The 13,664-nt window shown below is 42.7% G+C and overlaps 2 protein-coding genes across 2 annotated transcripts; both read left to right on the forward strand.

Moving 5' to 3' along the window:
- The first annotated feature begins 5,174 nt into the window (after window positions 1-5,174).
- LOC143139413 (B2 bradykinin receptor-like) lies at window positions 5,175-8,484 on the forward strand. The gene is made up of 2 exons (XM_076300011.1): window positions 5,175-5,245; window positions 6,065-8,484. The coding sequence occupies exon 2, from the start codon at window positions 6,072-6,074 to the stop codon at window positions 7,140-7,142; it is 1,071 nt and encodes a 356-aa protein (XP_076156126.1). The 5' UTR covers window positions 5,175-5,245; window positions 6,065-6,071; the 3' UTR covers window positions 7,143-8,484.
- A 502-nt stretch (window positions 8,485-8,986) lies between these two features.
- On the forward strand, window positions 8,987-10,419 carry LOC143139414 (B2 bradykinin receptor-like). The gene has a single exon (XM_076300012.1). It carries the CDS (start codon window positions 8,993-8,995, stop codon window positions 10,037-10,039), a length of 1,047 nt encoding a protein of 348 aa, XP_076156127.1. The 5' UTR covers window positions 8,987-8,992; the 3' UTR covers window positions 10,040-10,419.
- The last annotated feature ends 3,245 nt before the right edge of the window (window positions 10,420-13,664 follow it).

Raw genomic sequence — 13,664 nt, forward strand, 5'->3', positions numbered from 1 at the left:
TTAATGCAGAATCAACAACGAGTGATTGTTCACATCCTTCACAGTGTGCTGCCATTAGCATTCCTCACTAAAAGGGAAAATCCACACAACAGAAAAGCAATCAGTTACTGTCTCTCAAAGATGAGTATTTCTGCATGGAAAATTAAACATTTTCTGAAATCACTTCTGTAGGTTATCTCTTGCCAACAAGACAAACAAACTGTGTTTTTGGGACATTTGCCAGGGATCCATTTTCTGACCTTCCATCCTTTGGAATACAGGATATATGCATGTTTTTTCTCTACTGTTTCTTGTTATACAAAAACTGGCTGGATCTAAAGCTCTACTTAAATTGATTAAACTCTATTCCAGCAAGTAAAATGGTAGGCTACCTGTTACACTAGATCTGAATCGTCACCTATACAGCACCCTCAATCACTGATATCTAAACGGGGTCCCTCAGTCAAAAAACACAGGTCACGCTATGTGTGATTATCATGCTTTGTAATTGCCATCTTTTTTCACAGCAAGATGCCTAAAATGTGATGATAGTTATATTTGTTAGTCTCAATCTGTCATTTATTTGCACAAAACTTGCCAATAGTCATAATTTAAGGTGTTATTGACTTTTAGCACAACCAACCACAACCCAGCTAAAGAATAAAATGGATGCCTATTTTTTCCTCTTCATGTGAGTGGTTTTGTGCAGAAATACAAGAGCAGTATATAGTCATAATTTGTGTTAAAAAGGGGAAGTAAAGGCTACATGTATGCTATAATGTAGCAGAACTAGGGTAACCACCAACCAGACTCTGAAAAGGAGGACAAATTGTCTATTTTTTACTGTTACGATGGAGAAACCTGAAAGACTCAAATGGGTTAAGGAAAATACAAAAATATTTGTATTAAATATTGTTATATGACAAGTTCTTAAAATTACTTGTAGCAGGTAGAACTTCTCTGCCTGCTATTTCCAATAGCAATACCTGTGAAGACCAGCCCTCCAGTCAACCAGGCTACATGCACCCGCTCTGGATGTGGTGGCGGTGAGGTCACAGATCCACTATACTATAAATACATAGTTAAAATATCAGTATGTGTGAACTTGCATTGACTGTGTTGCATAAACTAACATTAAGAAGCATACCTGAGCTGGCAGGAAATAGGAATACCCTCAACAGGAGTGGTGGTGGAGGCAAACTGCAGTTACGAGGCTACAAAACAAAAGGTAAGCCCATAAAACAAAAAGTGTGAAAAGCCAACACAATCCGCTAAGAAAAGAGACCTACCACGCTAGACAGGAAGCCATCTCAACAAGGGGGGAGCAAGAATTACAAAAGCCGGTCACTCACGGTACTTCCAGGTCTTTTAAAGGTGTTTGGGCAGTGGTTGCTAATCAGGGGGATTGGCAAGTAATTAGGCAGTAATGTGACAAGCAAGGAAAGTTCAGAGTGAGCAAGTGAGCAATACTGTATAACCCCACTACAATCTACCCCTGGGTTTTGCATCGGCGCCCCGACGATGGACTAAGGGCATAGGAGTTAAGGCACAGATTTGGGAGAGTCAATAGCCCCCAATGCAGCCCCTCCTGCTGGTCTAGGTTGGAATGCTGACCTGCCTTGACTCTGGCCGTCCTCCAATTAGCTACCACCTCTACCTTCTTCAGGTCAGCTGAAATGCCCTGGCTGGAGATTACGTGACCCAGATAACCCACTTTTTTGCACATTTCTCCAGCTTGGCTTTTAAGCCTTCCTGTTGCAAGTGGCCAACTACCACTTCCAACCGCTGCAGGTGCTGCGAGATAGAAGAAGAGAAAACAACCACATCATCCAAATATAACTCCAAACATTCACTGCACAAGCCTCTGAAAAGTACTAGGGGGATTACAAAGCCCAAACGGCATTCTGTTCCACTAAAAGAGACCGAATGGGGTACAGAAGGCAGTTTTAGCTTTGTCAGACTCTGCAACAGGTACATGGTTGTATCCGCTTGCCAGATCGAGAGTGGAGAACCAGCAGGCCCCAGAAAGAGCATCCAAGATTTCCTAGATACGAGGAAGCAGGAACGCATCCTTACATGTCTTCCCATTTAACTGGCAGTAATCCACACACAAGCGGGGGCTCCTATCTTTCTTCTTAACAAGGACGATTGGGGACGCATAGGGGTTGCAACTCTCCCGAATGATCTGTGTCTCAAGCAGCTGTTGGATGTGAGACTTTACCACTTCGTATTCGGACGGGGGAAGCCAGCGGTAACGCTGCCGGACAGGGACATCGTCCACTAGAGGGATCTCATGAGTAATGAGGCAGGTGCAACCCAAATCCCCTTCATGAACAGCAAAAACTGAACTGTAGTTCAGCAGCAGTGATCGGACCTGGCTCTGGTCCTGATCCGTCAGGGCGGACAAATTTTGGGCCCTCACCGTCGACTTCAAGGCAGCGCTGCCTGGAAGGCACTAGGCAAGGGTTAGGGTTAGGGTTAGGTATGGAAGAGCTGACTTGAAGTCGACGGTGGAAGCGCAGCCTTGAAGTCAACGGTGGGGGCCCAAAAGATCATCAAGCCGTATAATTCAGACAAATGGTCACCCTAGACAAACAATGGCATTAGCTAATGCTATCATTGTGGCTAACTATCTTAGCTACTGTCAGTAGCTAACATTATTTTACTGTTGGACGTAATGTTAAGCTGGAAAGACAATACTGGAAATTTAAATTAAGGATCAATATTTGCCTTTTTATTTTACTTAATTTTAAAATAATTAGCGGACTATACAACCTCACATACTAATAGATCGGCAATATCAGCACACGATTCAATCATTCCATCGGTCTCTAGTTGTGAGCCCGCTCAAAAAACACAACAAATCAGTCACAAACCTGATTCAAAAGTTTGTCGGATCCAACTGATTCAGAGCTACAATCAGGTCAACATCTCAGTGTCTGCCTGGCATAAGTTAGCACCAATTAGCTTCCATGCATAATTCTGTGCTTTTATGACATCACAGAGATTGGCAGTATTTTTAAAATGCAATTAAAAAAGCAATTATTAAAAGCAATTCACAAAAGATTCACTGAACAAAAATGCTGATGTGGTACATGAAAATTTTGCTAAAAATGTGGAGAATGCAATGCAATGACTAATTTTCTTCAACCCAACAAAATAGTATTTTGCATTTGAAATAAGTATGCTGCCCATCCCTGAATACATAACATAGCTTTACATCATGTGGTGAATATACAGTCGGAAAATTAAGATAAACCCAATTTGGAGTAAATGGGCACGGAATATAGAAGACACAATGGCAGTATTTTACCTATCAAGTAGGCCATCTTGCACCCCCAACACATACTCGAAAACACACACAGTCAAGGGCCTTTTCAATACACTTTTTTCTCTATCAATTCGTCTGAACCAGACAAAAAAAGTCATGCTCCTACCTGTGAGAATGACATTACATAATAAAATGAAAGAAGGCATTCTGGGCATGCATTGGCAATTTCAGACATGCTATTCTCCGTACATATCTGTGTAGCATCAAAATGATCTTGATTGAATGTCTTTTTTATTCTATGTATTTCATTTTCGAGTTTTTTATTTTCAAGTCATCCAAAAGTCATCCAAAAGTATTCAGATTACGTTACATTATTTTTGTAATCCAATGGACTACGTTACTATGTTATTGGCATGTAATCTGACCCAACACTGGAGATATACCACTGAGAGTAATGGGTGGAAATGGACAAAGCGCTGTGTGCAGAATGGAAATATAAGGAAATATGATGAAATGTCATGTATTTTCACGTATTTCATGTATTTTCAACTGTTTATAAGCACTTAGCTCAATATCATTGGGAAGTTCTGGTTCTGCTCTTTCACGTGGTTTCTGTGATTTATGTGTGATAAGTACTCTGTGAGCAATTCAACAGAGAATTAATTTAATATAATTAATATAATATTTTAGGGGGCCTTTGATCATCTTAGGATGGCTTTAGCCCGCCCAAAATAGGCCTAACGACATCCCTGCTCTCCATCACACCCAGAGACAGTGGCAGGAGGTAGAGGAGACAGTTGGCAACCGGAGGGTGCAGGTCTGGGCCCAGCTCCCCCTGACCTTGTTAAAGTGTCCTTGAGCAAGACACTAAACCCCCATAGTGCCCCTGATGCGCAGGTTGGCGGCGCCTTGCATGGGCCATGGCAAACTTTAATCATCAGCATGTGTTCTGCATCCTGAGTGACCATTGCACTTTGGAGAGAAGTACAATACAAATGCAATCCATTTACTTCCTTGAATAAAATTGTTGAGTGCTATTTCCCCATCCTGCTGTAATTCTCCAGCCTGCTATGGGCACAAATCCAGGTCTTTGAATGAAGGTTTGGTTGCAACAATACAAGGAAACAGTCAACCAACCTCTAGTATTTTGAAATAACTGGTTGCACGATCCCTCATGCATGAGGTTGTGGTAAAGATGAGTTCCTTTCTTAAAGGAACAGACTCAGGAGGAATATGAGAGAAGTAAGAGGAGAGAGAGAGAAATCAGGGAGAGAGAGAGAGAGAACCAAACTGCTCATGCCTAGCTGCAGATTATATTATGACCTGCCATAAAACAAGAGAAAAGTTGTAACTTTCATGTACCGGTATGTGGCATATTGATGAGTTTATCTTCTTTGTGTACATGTAAATATTATGTTACTATGATAATTCAGCTATTTAATTAAAATTGATTTATTTAGATGTATGTGTGTAAGTGTAGGCATATAATATGTGTTTACATATGTTTTTTGTTTTGTTTTGTTTTGTTTTTCTACAGTATAGCATTATTGCTGAAGCTATTACTGTCCTTTTAATACCATTTACCATTTATCCTTTTATTATTATTATTATTATTATTATTATTATTATTATTCATTTCATTATTTCATTTTATCTCTATACCAATATTAATGTAAAGTTGATTGTTAACATGTTATACTTGTAGCTTTGGCAACAATGACTTTACTCATTCATGCCAATAAAGCACCATTTGATTTGATTTGATTTGAGAGAGAGAGAGTGAAAGAGAGAGAGAGAGAGAGAGGCAAGACTGAGAGGGAAGAGACATGAAAGGGTGTTATGTAGGAGGGAAAGGATGTGTTCCGCTGGATGATGTCACACCCTAAAATCCTGTCTTTAAAACCAGTGAGCCTTTCAGGGGCTTGTTTCCACAAGCTCAGAGTCTGGACAGAGGGAAGGCTGCTCTCCACTTGCTCCACTTCATCAGTCTGCTAGGTATGTTTATCGCTGATCTGACTAACCAAATGCCAGCATGACTTTCAAATCTGGCCTTTGAATGCATGAACGATTAAATCAGTGTGCATGTACAGTATACTAACACTTATTGACATTGATTGAATTGATGATGAATAAGAAAGATGTAAAGAAAAGAAGCCTTTGATTGTGCTCATGACTATGTATAGAATAACCCCAGTAGTCACGTTTTTTTGTGTGAAAGCTTTTACTTGGTCATGAAAAATATCTTCAACAGGTCTCAGTGAATACTCAGTACAAAGACATAAACAGTCTGTTCAGTGCATGAGTAGATGTTTGATTCAACAGGCATCAAACTAATCTCACTAATGTGAGAACAGAAATGTCACTTAGCAAAGCTCACTACATTATGCGTCATGTGATATGTTGCACTGAGCTAATCTTCTGTGTGTTTGTAAGCCGTTACTGTCACACAGTTAATCAGAAAGTGTCTTTATGAGCTCACTGAGTCCTCTTTAACTGTGATGTGATAAGATGAATTAACACGCATGAGTGAAATATACTTAGGAATTATAAGCACACCTGCATTTAAGCACTTCATCCTGTTTTGTTTTTCAATAAATGTTTGGCACATTGAAACTTCTCCAGCTTATACAGCATGTTTTGGTTGCTTCTATAAACAGCATGTACTAACACAACTCACAACTTGTGTCACTAACACAACTCGTCTGTGACTGTCTCAGTCATATTTCGTTTTCCTCTTTGTATGGACATAAGGTATGTTGTTTATCTCACCCCGTGAGCAAACACGGTTACAATGAAACACCTGTGTCTCGACAGCTTCCAAATGGATACCAACTATACAACACCAGCCCACTCAATCTTGCCCTTAACTGACCCTGACAACATATGGAGCAATGGCACCAGTAACGGTAGCCACTGTCCAGATTCCGAGGCCTGGGATTGGTTGTACACCATGCAGCCGGTGTACATGGCCGTCCTTTCCGTGCTAGGCATTATGGGAAACGTATTTGTCCTGGTTGTCTTCTGCTTTCATAAGAAGCCGTGCACCGTGGCCGAGATCTACCTCAGCAACCTGGCGGCGGCCGACCTGCTCCTGCTCTCCTGTCTCCCCTTCTGGGCGGCCAATGTGGCCAACAACTTCAACTGGCAGTTCGGCGGCCTCATGTGCCGCCTGGTCAATGCCGGCATCAAGATGAACATGTATGGGAGTATCCACTTCCTGGTCCTGGTCAGCGGCGACCGCTACGTGGCCCTGGTCCACGCCATGTCGCACGGGCGCATGCGACGGCCGCGCTACGCCAAACTCAGCAGCCTGGCCGTGTGGAGCCTGGGGCTACTCCTCAGCATGCCCACTCTCAACTTCCGCCAGGTGCGCTACCTGGCCCAGTACAACGTGACCGCCTGCATCATCGAGTACCCCAGCCTGGAGGTCGAGTTTGCCTGTGACGCCATACTCCTCCTGCTGGGCTTCGTGGCGCCCCTGGTAGCCATCTCATACTGCACGTACCGCATCGTCCGAGCACTGCATGGCCAGCGTGTGGAGCGCTTCAACACGGAGAACACCGAGCGCAAGGCCACCTTCCTGGTGCTCGCCGTACTGCTGGCCTTCCTGCTCTGCTGGATCCCTTTCCACCTGCTGACCATCGTGGACATCCTGTATCGCCTCGGCATGGTGGGCGGCTGTGCCCTTGACCAGGCGCTGGACATCTGCAGCCAGCTGTTCACTTACCTGGCCTTCAGCAACAGCCTGCTCAACCCCATCCTCTACGTGATCGTGGGGAAGAACTTCAGGAAGAAGGTCTACGAGCTGGGTAAGCAGATCAGCCTGATTAGGAAGAAGGCCGGCTCCACCAAGTCACAGCTGTCAACTCTGAAAACGTTTGCGTCAAATTGATGAGCAGCATGCTGAATGATCAAGTGACCTTCAAAGATACATCCAAGCAAAGTGTTGGATGTAGATTACAGTCCTTTGCGCTGACAGGAATCTGCCCGATTGCTGCAAATGATTTGCCATTTTCCAGTGTTAATATGATATGATCAAAAGTCTTACATAACAAACACTGAACAGTATTGAATTGTTTTCAAGATGTTGCAAAACATATTGCACTGTATGTAGTTCCGTAAAATTGTACAATTTACATTTAAAAGTCTGAGTTAATTGCACATATTTGGTAACCCTTATGGTTGGCACTTGTCTTTTATGACCATTTTTATGACATAAATGGGCTTTTCTGTTATAGTCATCATATCCCTGCTCTGGATAGCCTTTTTTCTTTTAAGCTCGCAATGCCAGTATGTCACCCTGGCATCCCTGTCTCTTTCTGGTCCAACAGTTATTGACCATTTCGTGAGTTGATGATGATGATGATGAAGGTGACGACGATGATGATATTCAAGGGTGTCTCAATCAGCTCTGCCTTTTCTAAACTCCAATGTTACCTCAGTTAACTAGATGTGTGGCCTATTGATATATTGATGCACAGTTTCATGTGTTTTTGTTGTCAACAATATTAGGATCTTGCATTCATTCAAAATTATATGTGTTGTTGTTTATCACTTTGCTAAATGTGCTGTGGAATTGTTACTTACTAGCGGAAATATTATATATCAGTGTTACTGGTGATTTAATAACAATAATACTGTCTCTGTATATTTTCTATCAAGATTTTCTAAACAAGAGAGTATACATTGATAACAAAATGTTGTTTATGTAAGTATTGTACTGTCCATGTCAGTTATTTATCATTGCCATTTTTTGACATTTTGAGTTTTAAATAAACAGTTTTTGACAGCATGGTAGTGAAATGAAGGAAACCATGATCAGATCCCATCTGAGAAAATTAAAACTCTATACTTAGTGGTGAACAAGCCTAAATGTATCTAAAGACAATATGAGTCATGATGTGGTGTTTTTTTTTCCGGGAACAATTTCCGGGTGTTTTTGCGGCACAGTCTGCTGGTACCTTGTAAAGAGTATGTCGCAGAGTTTCCACTAGTGACACAGACAGATTTTTCTTGTGGGTCTGGAACAGCGAACTTTGAAAATTGTCCTCCTTATTTTTGTTTGTCGGTCAGACAGGCGTCCAGACATGTGGTCGGCCCGCAGATTTATGCTTTTTGCCAGACAGGAAAAGACTTCTGACTGTGTCAGATTTTTTTAACCAATGTGTGGGCATATAAAAAACATACTTAATCATCTGCCATTGCTTTCTTATGTATTTTTATCTCTAATAAAGCCCCTCTCCAGGAGTGGTGTCACCAGTTCTTCTCTTTTCATTTGACCGTGGTTGTGGTTTAAGTATTTTAATCTTAGATCTGCAGCACTGGAGCAGGGTAACAGAGTGGTCTCATCAGACTGGGAGGGGCTGCATTGTGTAACATGCAGAGCGGTTTACGAACAGACATGGGCCATCTGTTGCCTCTGAGCCTATCTATAAATCATCAGGTTATTTTATTTTAAAGGGTCCAAGGGTGATAGCAACCTCACGTACCACCTCCATTTGCTCCCACTGCTCAGCAAAGTGGAAAAAATGGTCCTCTTCAGCAGAGCATGTAGTAAATTGTGCAGTAAGTCACAGTCCTTGTGGTTGCTCGGTAACAGGCCTTGCACAGGGGTCAGTGCAAAAACAAGTGATTTATTTTCTGTTCTTTATACTGTATGACGGTTGTTGAGGAGTTGTTTATGAGAGGTATGATAGGAGTTGTTTTTAAAACCCATAATTTCTCTGTTGAAGCAGTAACAGCATGACATTGAATGCCTCTGAGAATGTGCTGTTTGGGATCGTCCACGGCGACGAGGGCGACTGCAATCACACAGAAGCCTGGGAGTGGGTCTACACCATGCAGCCGGCCTACATGAGCGTTATCTGCACGCTGGGCATCGCTGGCAACGCCTTCGTCCTCGCCGTCCTCTGCCTGCAGCGGCAGCACCGCACCGTGGCCGACATCTACCTGGGCAACCTGGCCGCGGCCGACCTGCTGATGGTCTGCTGCCTGCCCTTCTGGATCAGCACCATCCTGCACCACTTCAACTGGGCCTACGGGACGGCCGCGTGCAAGCTCGTGGGCCTACTGATCGGGATGAACTACCTGTGCACCGTGCTCTTCCTGACCGTGGTGAGCGTTGACCGCTACGCGGTGTTGGCCAAGCCGCTGGCCCACCGGCCGAGGAGGCGCGTGACCGTGGCCTGGGCCGTGTGCGCCGGCGTCTGGGCGCTGGGCGGCCTGCTCAGCTTCCCGGCCCTCCTCTACCGCTCGGTGGACTTCATCCCCGACCTGGGCGTGGAGGCTTGCCAGCTGGACTATCCCCACCCGAGCTGGCGCATCCGCTTCAACGTCACCGCCAACCTGGTGGGCTTCGTCATCCCCGTGCCCGTGGTGGCGTTCAGCAGCTATCACATCGTGCGCATCCTCAACGACAAACGCGTGCGCAGGAGCACCACGGGTCATGTGGAGAGAAGGGCCGCCTTCCTGGTGCTGGTGATGCTCGCTGTGTTCGTCCTGTGCTGGCTGCCCTTCCAGCTGGTCATGTTCCTGGACACCTTGCACTACTACGAGATCATCTCTGGTTGTCACCTGGAGCACAGCTTGGACATTTGGACCCAACTGGCCACCTACATTGGCTATAGCAACAGCGCCATTAACCCCTTCCTTTACGTGATTGTTGGCAAACACTTCAGGCAGAGGGCTGACACCCTTTTAAACATAGTCCTGAGCTGTGATAAAAGACAGGCCATTTTTGTAGACAAATCTAGTGTAAGGTCTAAATACACTGAGTGTAGCACGGTGTGATCTCTGCTCCTTATATTGTTCTGCATTATATCTTCATCACTACTTGAAAAAAGTGAAAAAACATTTCACGTTTTTTCATGACTGTTAATGACTACGAATGTTTAATTACTGTTGACCCATATACCTTGCAATTCTATTACAGTTTGTGGTTTGTTGGAACGATATTTCCTTTCCAAACAGTAAGTTGTAGATACTCTGAGACATCAATGTGATTTTACTGGCATTATTGAATTTGAATTGAATTGAATCGTAATCAATACTATAACAGTTGACTAAGGTTGCATAAGTGTAATGTTTCTTAAGAGACATACTTTTGTGTATATCGTATCTATTATGTATATATTTCATATCGTGTTTGTGCACCCACTGTACACCAAATATGCTAAATAACAGATGGATTATATATGAACTTGAATGTAGAATTAAAACAAAGTTACTAGCTGTTAAATGTTCTTCTCGGTTAATTAGAAACTTGAATGAGAGACTCGCTAGTGTGCATCTCTTCACTTTATCTCTGACTCTCCTTAACAACACAAATTGTACCATCCCTCCTTTTTCTCCAACTAGAAAAACAGTGTATTGTTAAACTAGGTTAAACCAACTAAGTTGGTCATATAAACAAGCACAGAACAACAAGCACCTCAAACACACAAACATTTAAAAAAAATCCCTGAGCTGAGCAAGCCATTTGACTACCTGCCCTATCTTCTTGGAACTACATCCGTCTGGCTTGTGTATGAGATGTGATGTGTGTGAATGAGGCGTGATTTGTGTAGACTATATGTTGTCATCCCTACTCTCTTTTACATTACATTTAGCAGACACTTCTTGACCAAAGTGACTTACATATGTCAGCTATATTACAAGGGATTACATTGTCTCCGGAGCAACTTGGGGTTAAGTGCCTTGCTCAAAGGCACAACGGTGGAAGCTGGGAATTGAACCAACAACTTTCAGGCTACTGCACACTAGCCCAGCTCCTTAACCACTACACTACCACCGCCCTTCTCTTAGGTGAGTCCCTTGGAAGTGACCTCAAGGGCCCTATCGTGCACCTGGCGCAACGTGGCACAAAGTGTGACGCAAAGTCCTATTCATATTGTACACCCAGTCAGTGATGAATTTGTTGCCATGTGCTCCACTTTGATTAAACCTTGCACCCAATTAACAACGTAAGGTGTGGTCTGGCACATCCAAAAATCGCTATCTTACACACTCTAAAAATCATTACGCCACTGATAGTGACGCATTACACTCTATAGTGAAAGTCGCATGTAAAGCAAAGCTGCAGACACACTGTCACGAGATGTAAGCAACCCTTAGCAACCAGTCCCAAACAATTCCTCTGCAGGATATATATCCTCAGGATTTTTATTCAGTCATTTGAACATTATTGGCTGGAGTAAGTGTTGCTTTTTTCAGGCTATGCTTTCGATTGTAACCCCTTGTCAGTCAATAGTGAAAGTAAATAACTGTGTAGAACTGTCTTGCCATGAGACAGTGAGACCTTGGGATCAAACCGGCAACCCTCCGGTTCCAAGCCAGAAGCCCTTACCAGTAGGCCACAACTGCACAGTGAAGTTAGTTTCATTTTGCCTGTGAGTTCAAATAATAGGCGAGTACAAAATGCATGTAGGCTATACTCTGCTAGTCATACACAGGTTTTAGTAAAGCAACTAGCAAGCAGATTCCCTCAGATGCGTTGACTGTCCAAATTTGATATTGCGCTGCTGCCCTTTTAAAGGGAATGACGGATGTCATTCTCATTGGTTTAAATTGATGTTATGCCCAAAACACACCCATGACTGATTAAGAAACATAAAGAACCCTCAGATCGCCAAGATAGGGCCCCAAGTGTCTCTGGTTCTCTCCGAACAGTCTCCGCTCTCCAGTTTGACCATGTGTTGCTGTCCAGCGTCATTACCGTGGCTGGTGTCCAGTGTATAGCAAGTTGCTTCCTACTGCAATCTCCCCTGGCCCCAACTCCCTAGCACAGCAAACTTTAGCAAACTGTCATTGTTGCATTACATGTTGTAGGACTGTTTGTGTTCTTCTGCTTATCTGTGTCTACTGAGTGTGACAGCTACATACATTCGTCTGCCGGAAATAAACACCACCTCTACTTCTGGAGTCTCCCCAGCATTCTTTATAATATTTTGGGTGCACTGAGTGAAGGCGTCTTTGTGGTGGTCTGTTGTCAGGCTGCACCACTATTTTTCTTCCATATGTGTATTGGCGATATTTCTTCATCTCAAACAGTATACAGTAGCTATAAACACATGCCCTCTCTCTGTGGTTGTGAGTGCTCTGCTGACTTTATGCTATCGTCTGACTTGCCTGCATGCTGCTCTAAGCCCTGTTTCAGAGGAGGACGAGGTCTATTCCTGCGTTGTAGTGGTGGAGGACAGGTTATAAACAGGACTGCTACTCCATTCATGTTGATTTCCTTAGAATCACCATATCATTTTCTCTTTAGACCATTCTGCCACTCTGCATATCTGACTAAGGTATCTGTTTTGTTACTTTGTTATGTGATTCTTTTTTTAATGTCTGTCAGATTGAAAACTTTCCATCACTTGAATAAATCTCCATGAAAAGGTATTCTCCACTATTTTAAAAGATATTTGTGATTGTAAAACACATGTACATAACTGTTGATAATATTCTGTAATGTAATGTACAGGAATACAAATCTAAAAGGACCCACAATGACCACATAGCCCTTTTACATCCATTATCTCCCTCTCACTCACTGATGGTCTTGTAATTTGTCTCCATGGTGTCTACCATATAATACAGTCTGTGGTTTCTACACTCTCTTTTACCCTCGCCACTGATGCACCCCCTATAGTCAGCCCACTTATCCTCCAGTCTATGCCCACCCTCAGATGCCTATCAGGTTTCCCCCACTAATATCAATTGTCCATTTCCCACTATCCATGTCAGTCCATTCATTCATCATTTCTGATGTCCAACATAACCTCCCCCACCCACATTCTCCCAATTCTTATTACCCCATCACCATTTACAGAGGCCATCACTGAAATATGCCTCAGGTTTAGACTCATCAGTCATATTCAAGCTCTTCAGTGGGCATTCTATCCATTGTTTACTCAGCTGAAACCAACATAATTGTTACGGCAGCAGATCCAGTATCTGGAATTAGGAAAGCACTCTGGAAAGTAATGGACGCGTGCAAAAATCGTGTTTTCAACAAAAAATCTTTATCTAAGAAAATGTCTATTTCAATTTACATAAACAATAATAAAAGGTTTCTTCCTATTAGAGTTGCTTCAGTAAACTCTCAACACGACAAGCACGGTCAAAAAACTGTGTGCATCCGTGCTCCCCAATCCATCCATCTCTCATCTACCAGTCTTCAAGCCCAAAATGCGTCTTTACACACGCTATCAAAATAAAAGTCTACATTTTTAAATTACTATTAATTTAGACTTTAGACTGAGATTATGCTTTCTTTCATGAAATGACATAAATTACAAAAATACTCATACACAAATAAACAAATATGAAATCTTATCTATGGCTCTAATAATAAATAAATAAATAAATAAATAAATAAATAAATAAATAATGACCCAAGGTCATTTCACAAAGAGTTTGGTAC

Source organism: Alosa pseudoharengus, unplaced genomic scaffold, assembly GCF_046254945.1.
Source record: "Alosa pseudoharengus isolate Yale_2024_CS ecotype anadromous, Long Island Sound unplaced genomic scaffold, YU_APseudo_1.1 YU_APseudo_1.1_scf_22, whole genome shotgun sequence".
Classification (NCBI taxonomy): Eukaryota; Metazoa; Chordata; class Actinopteri; order Clupeiformes; family Clupeidae; genus Alosa; species Alosa pseudoharengus.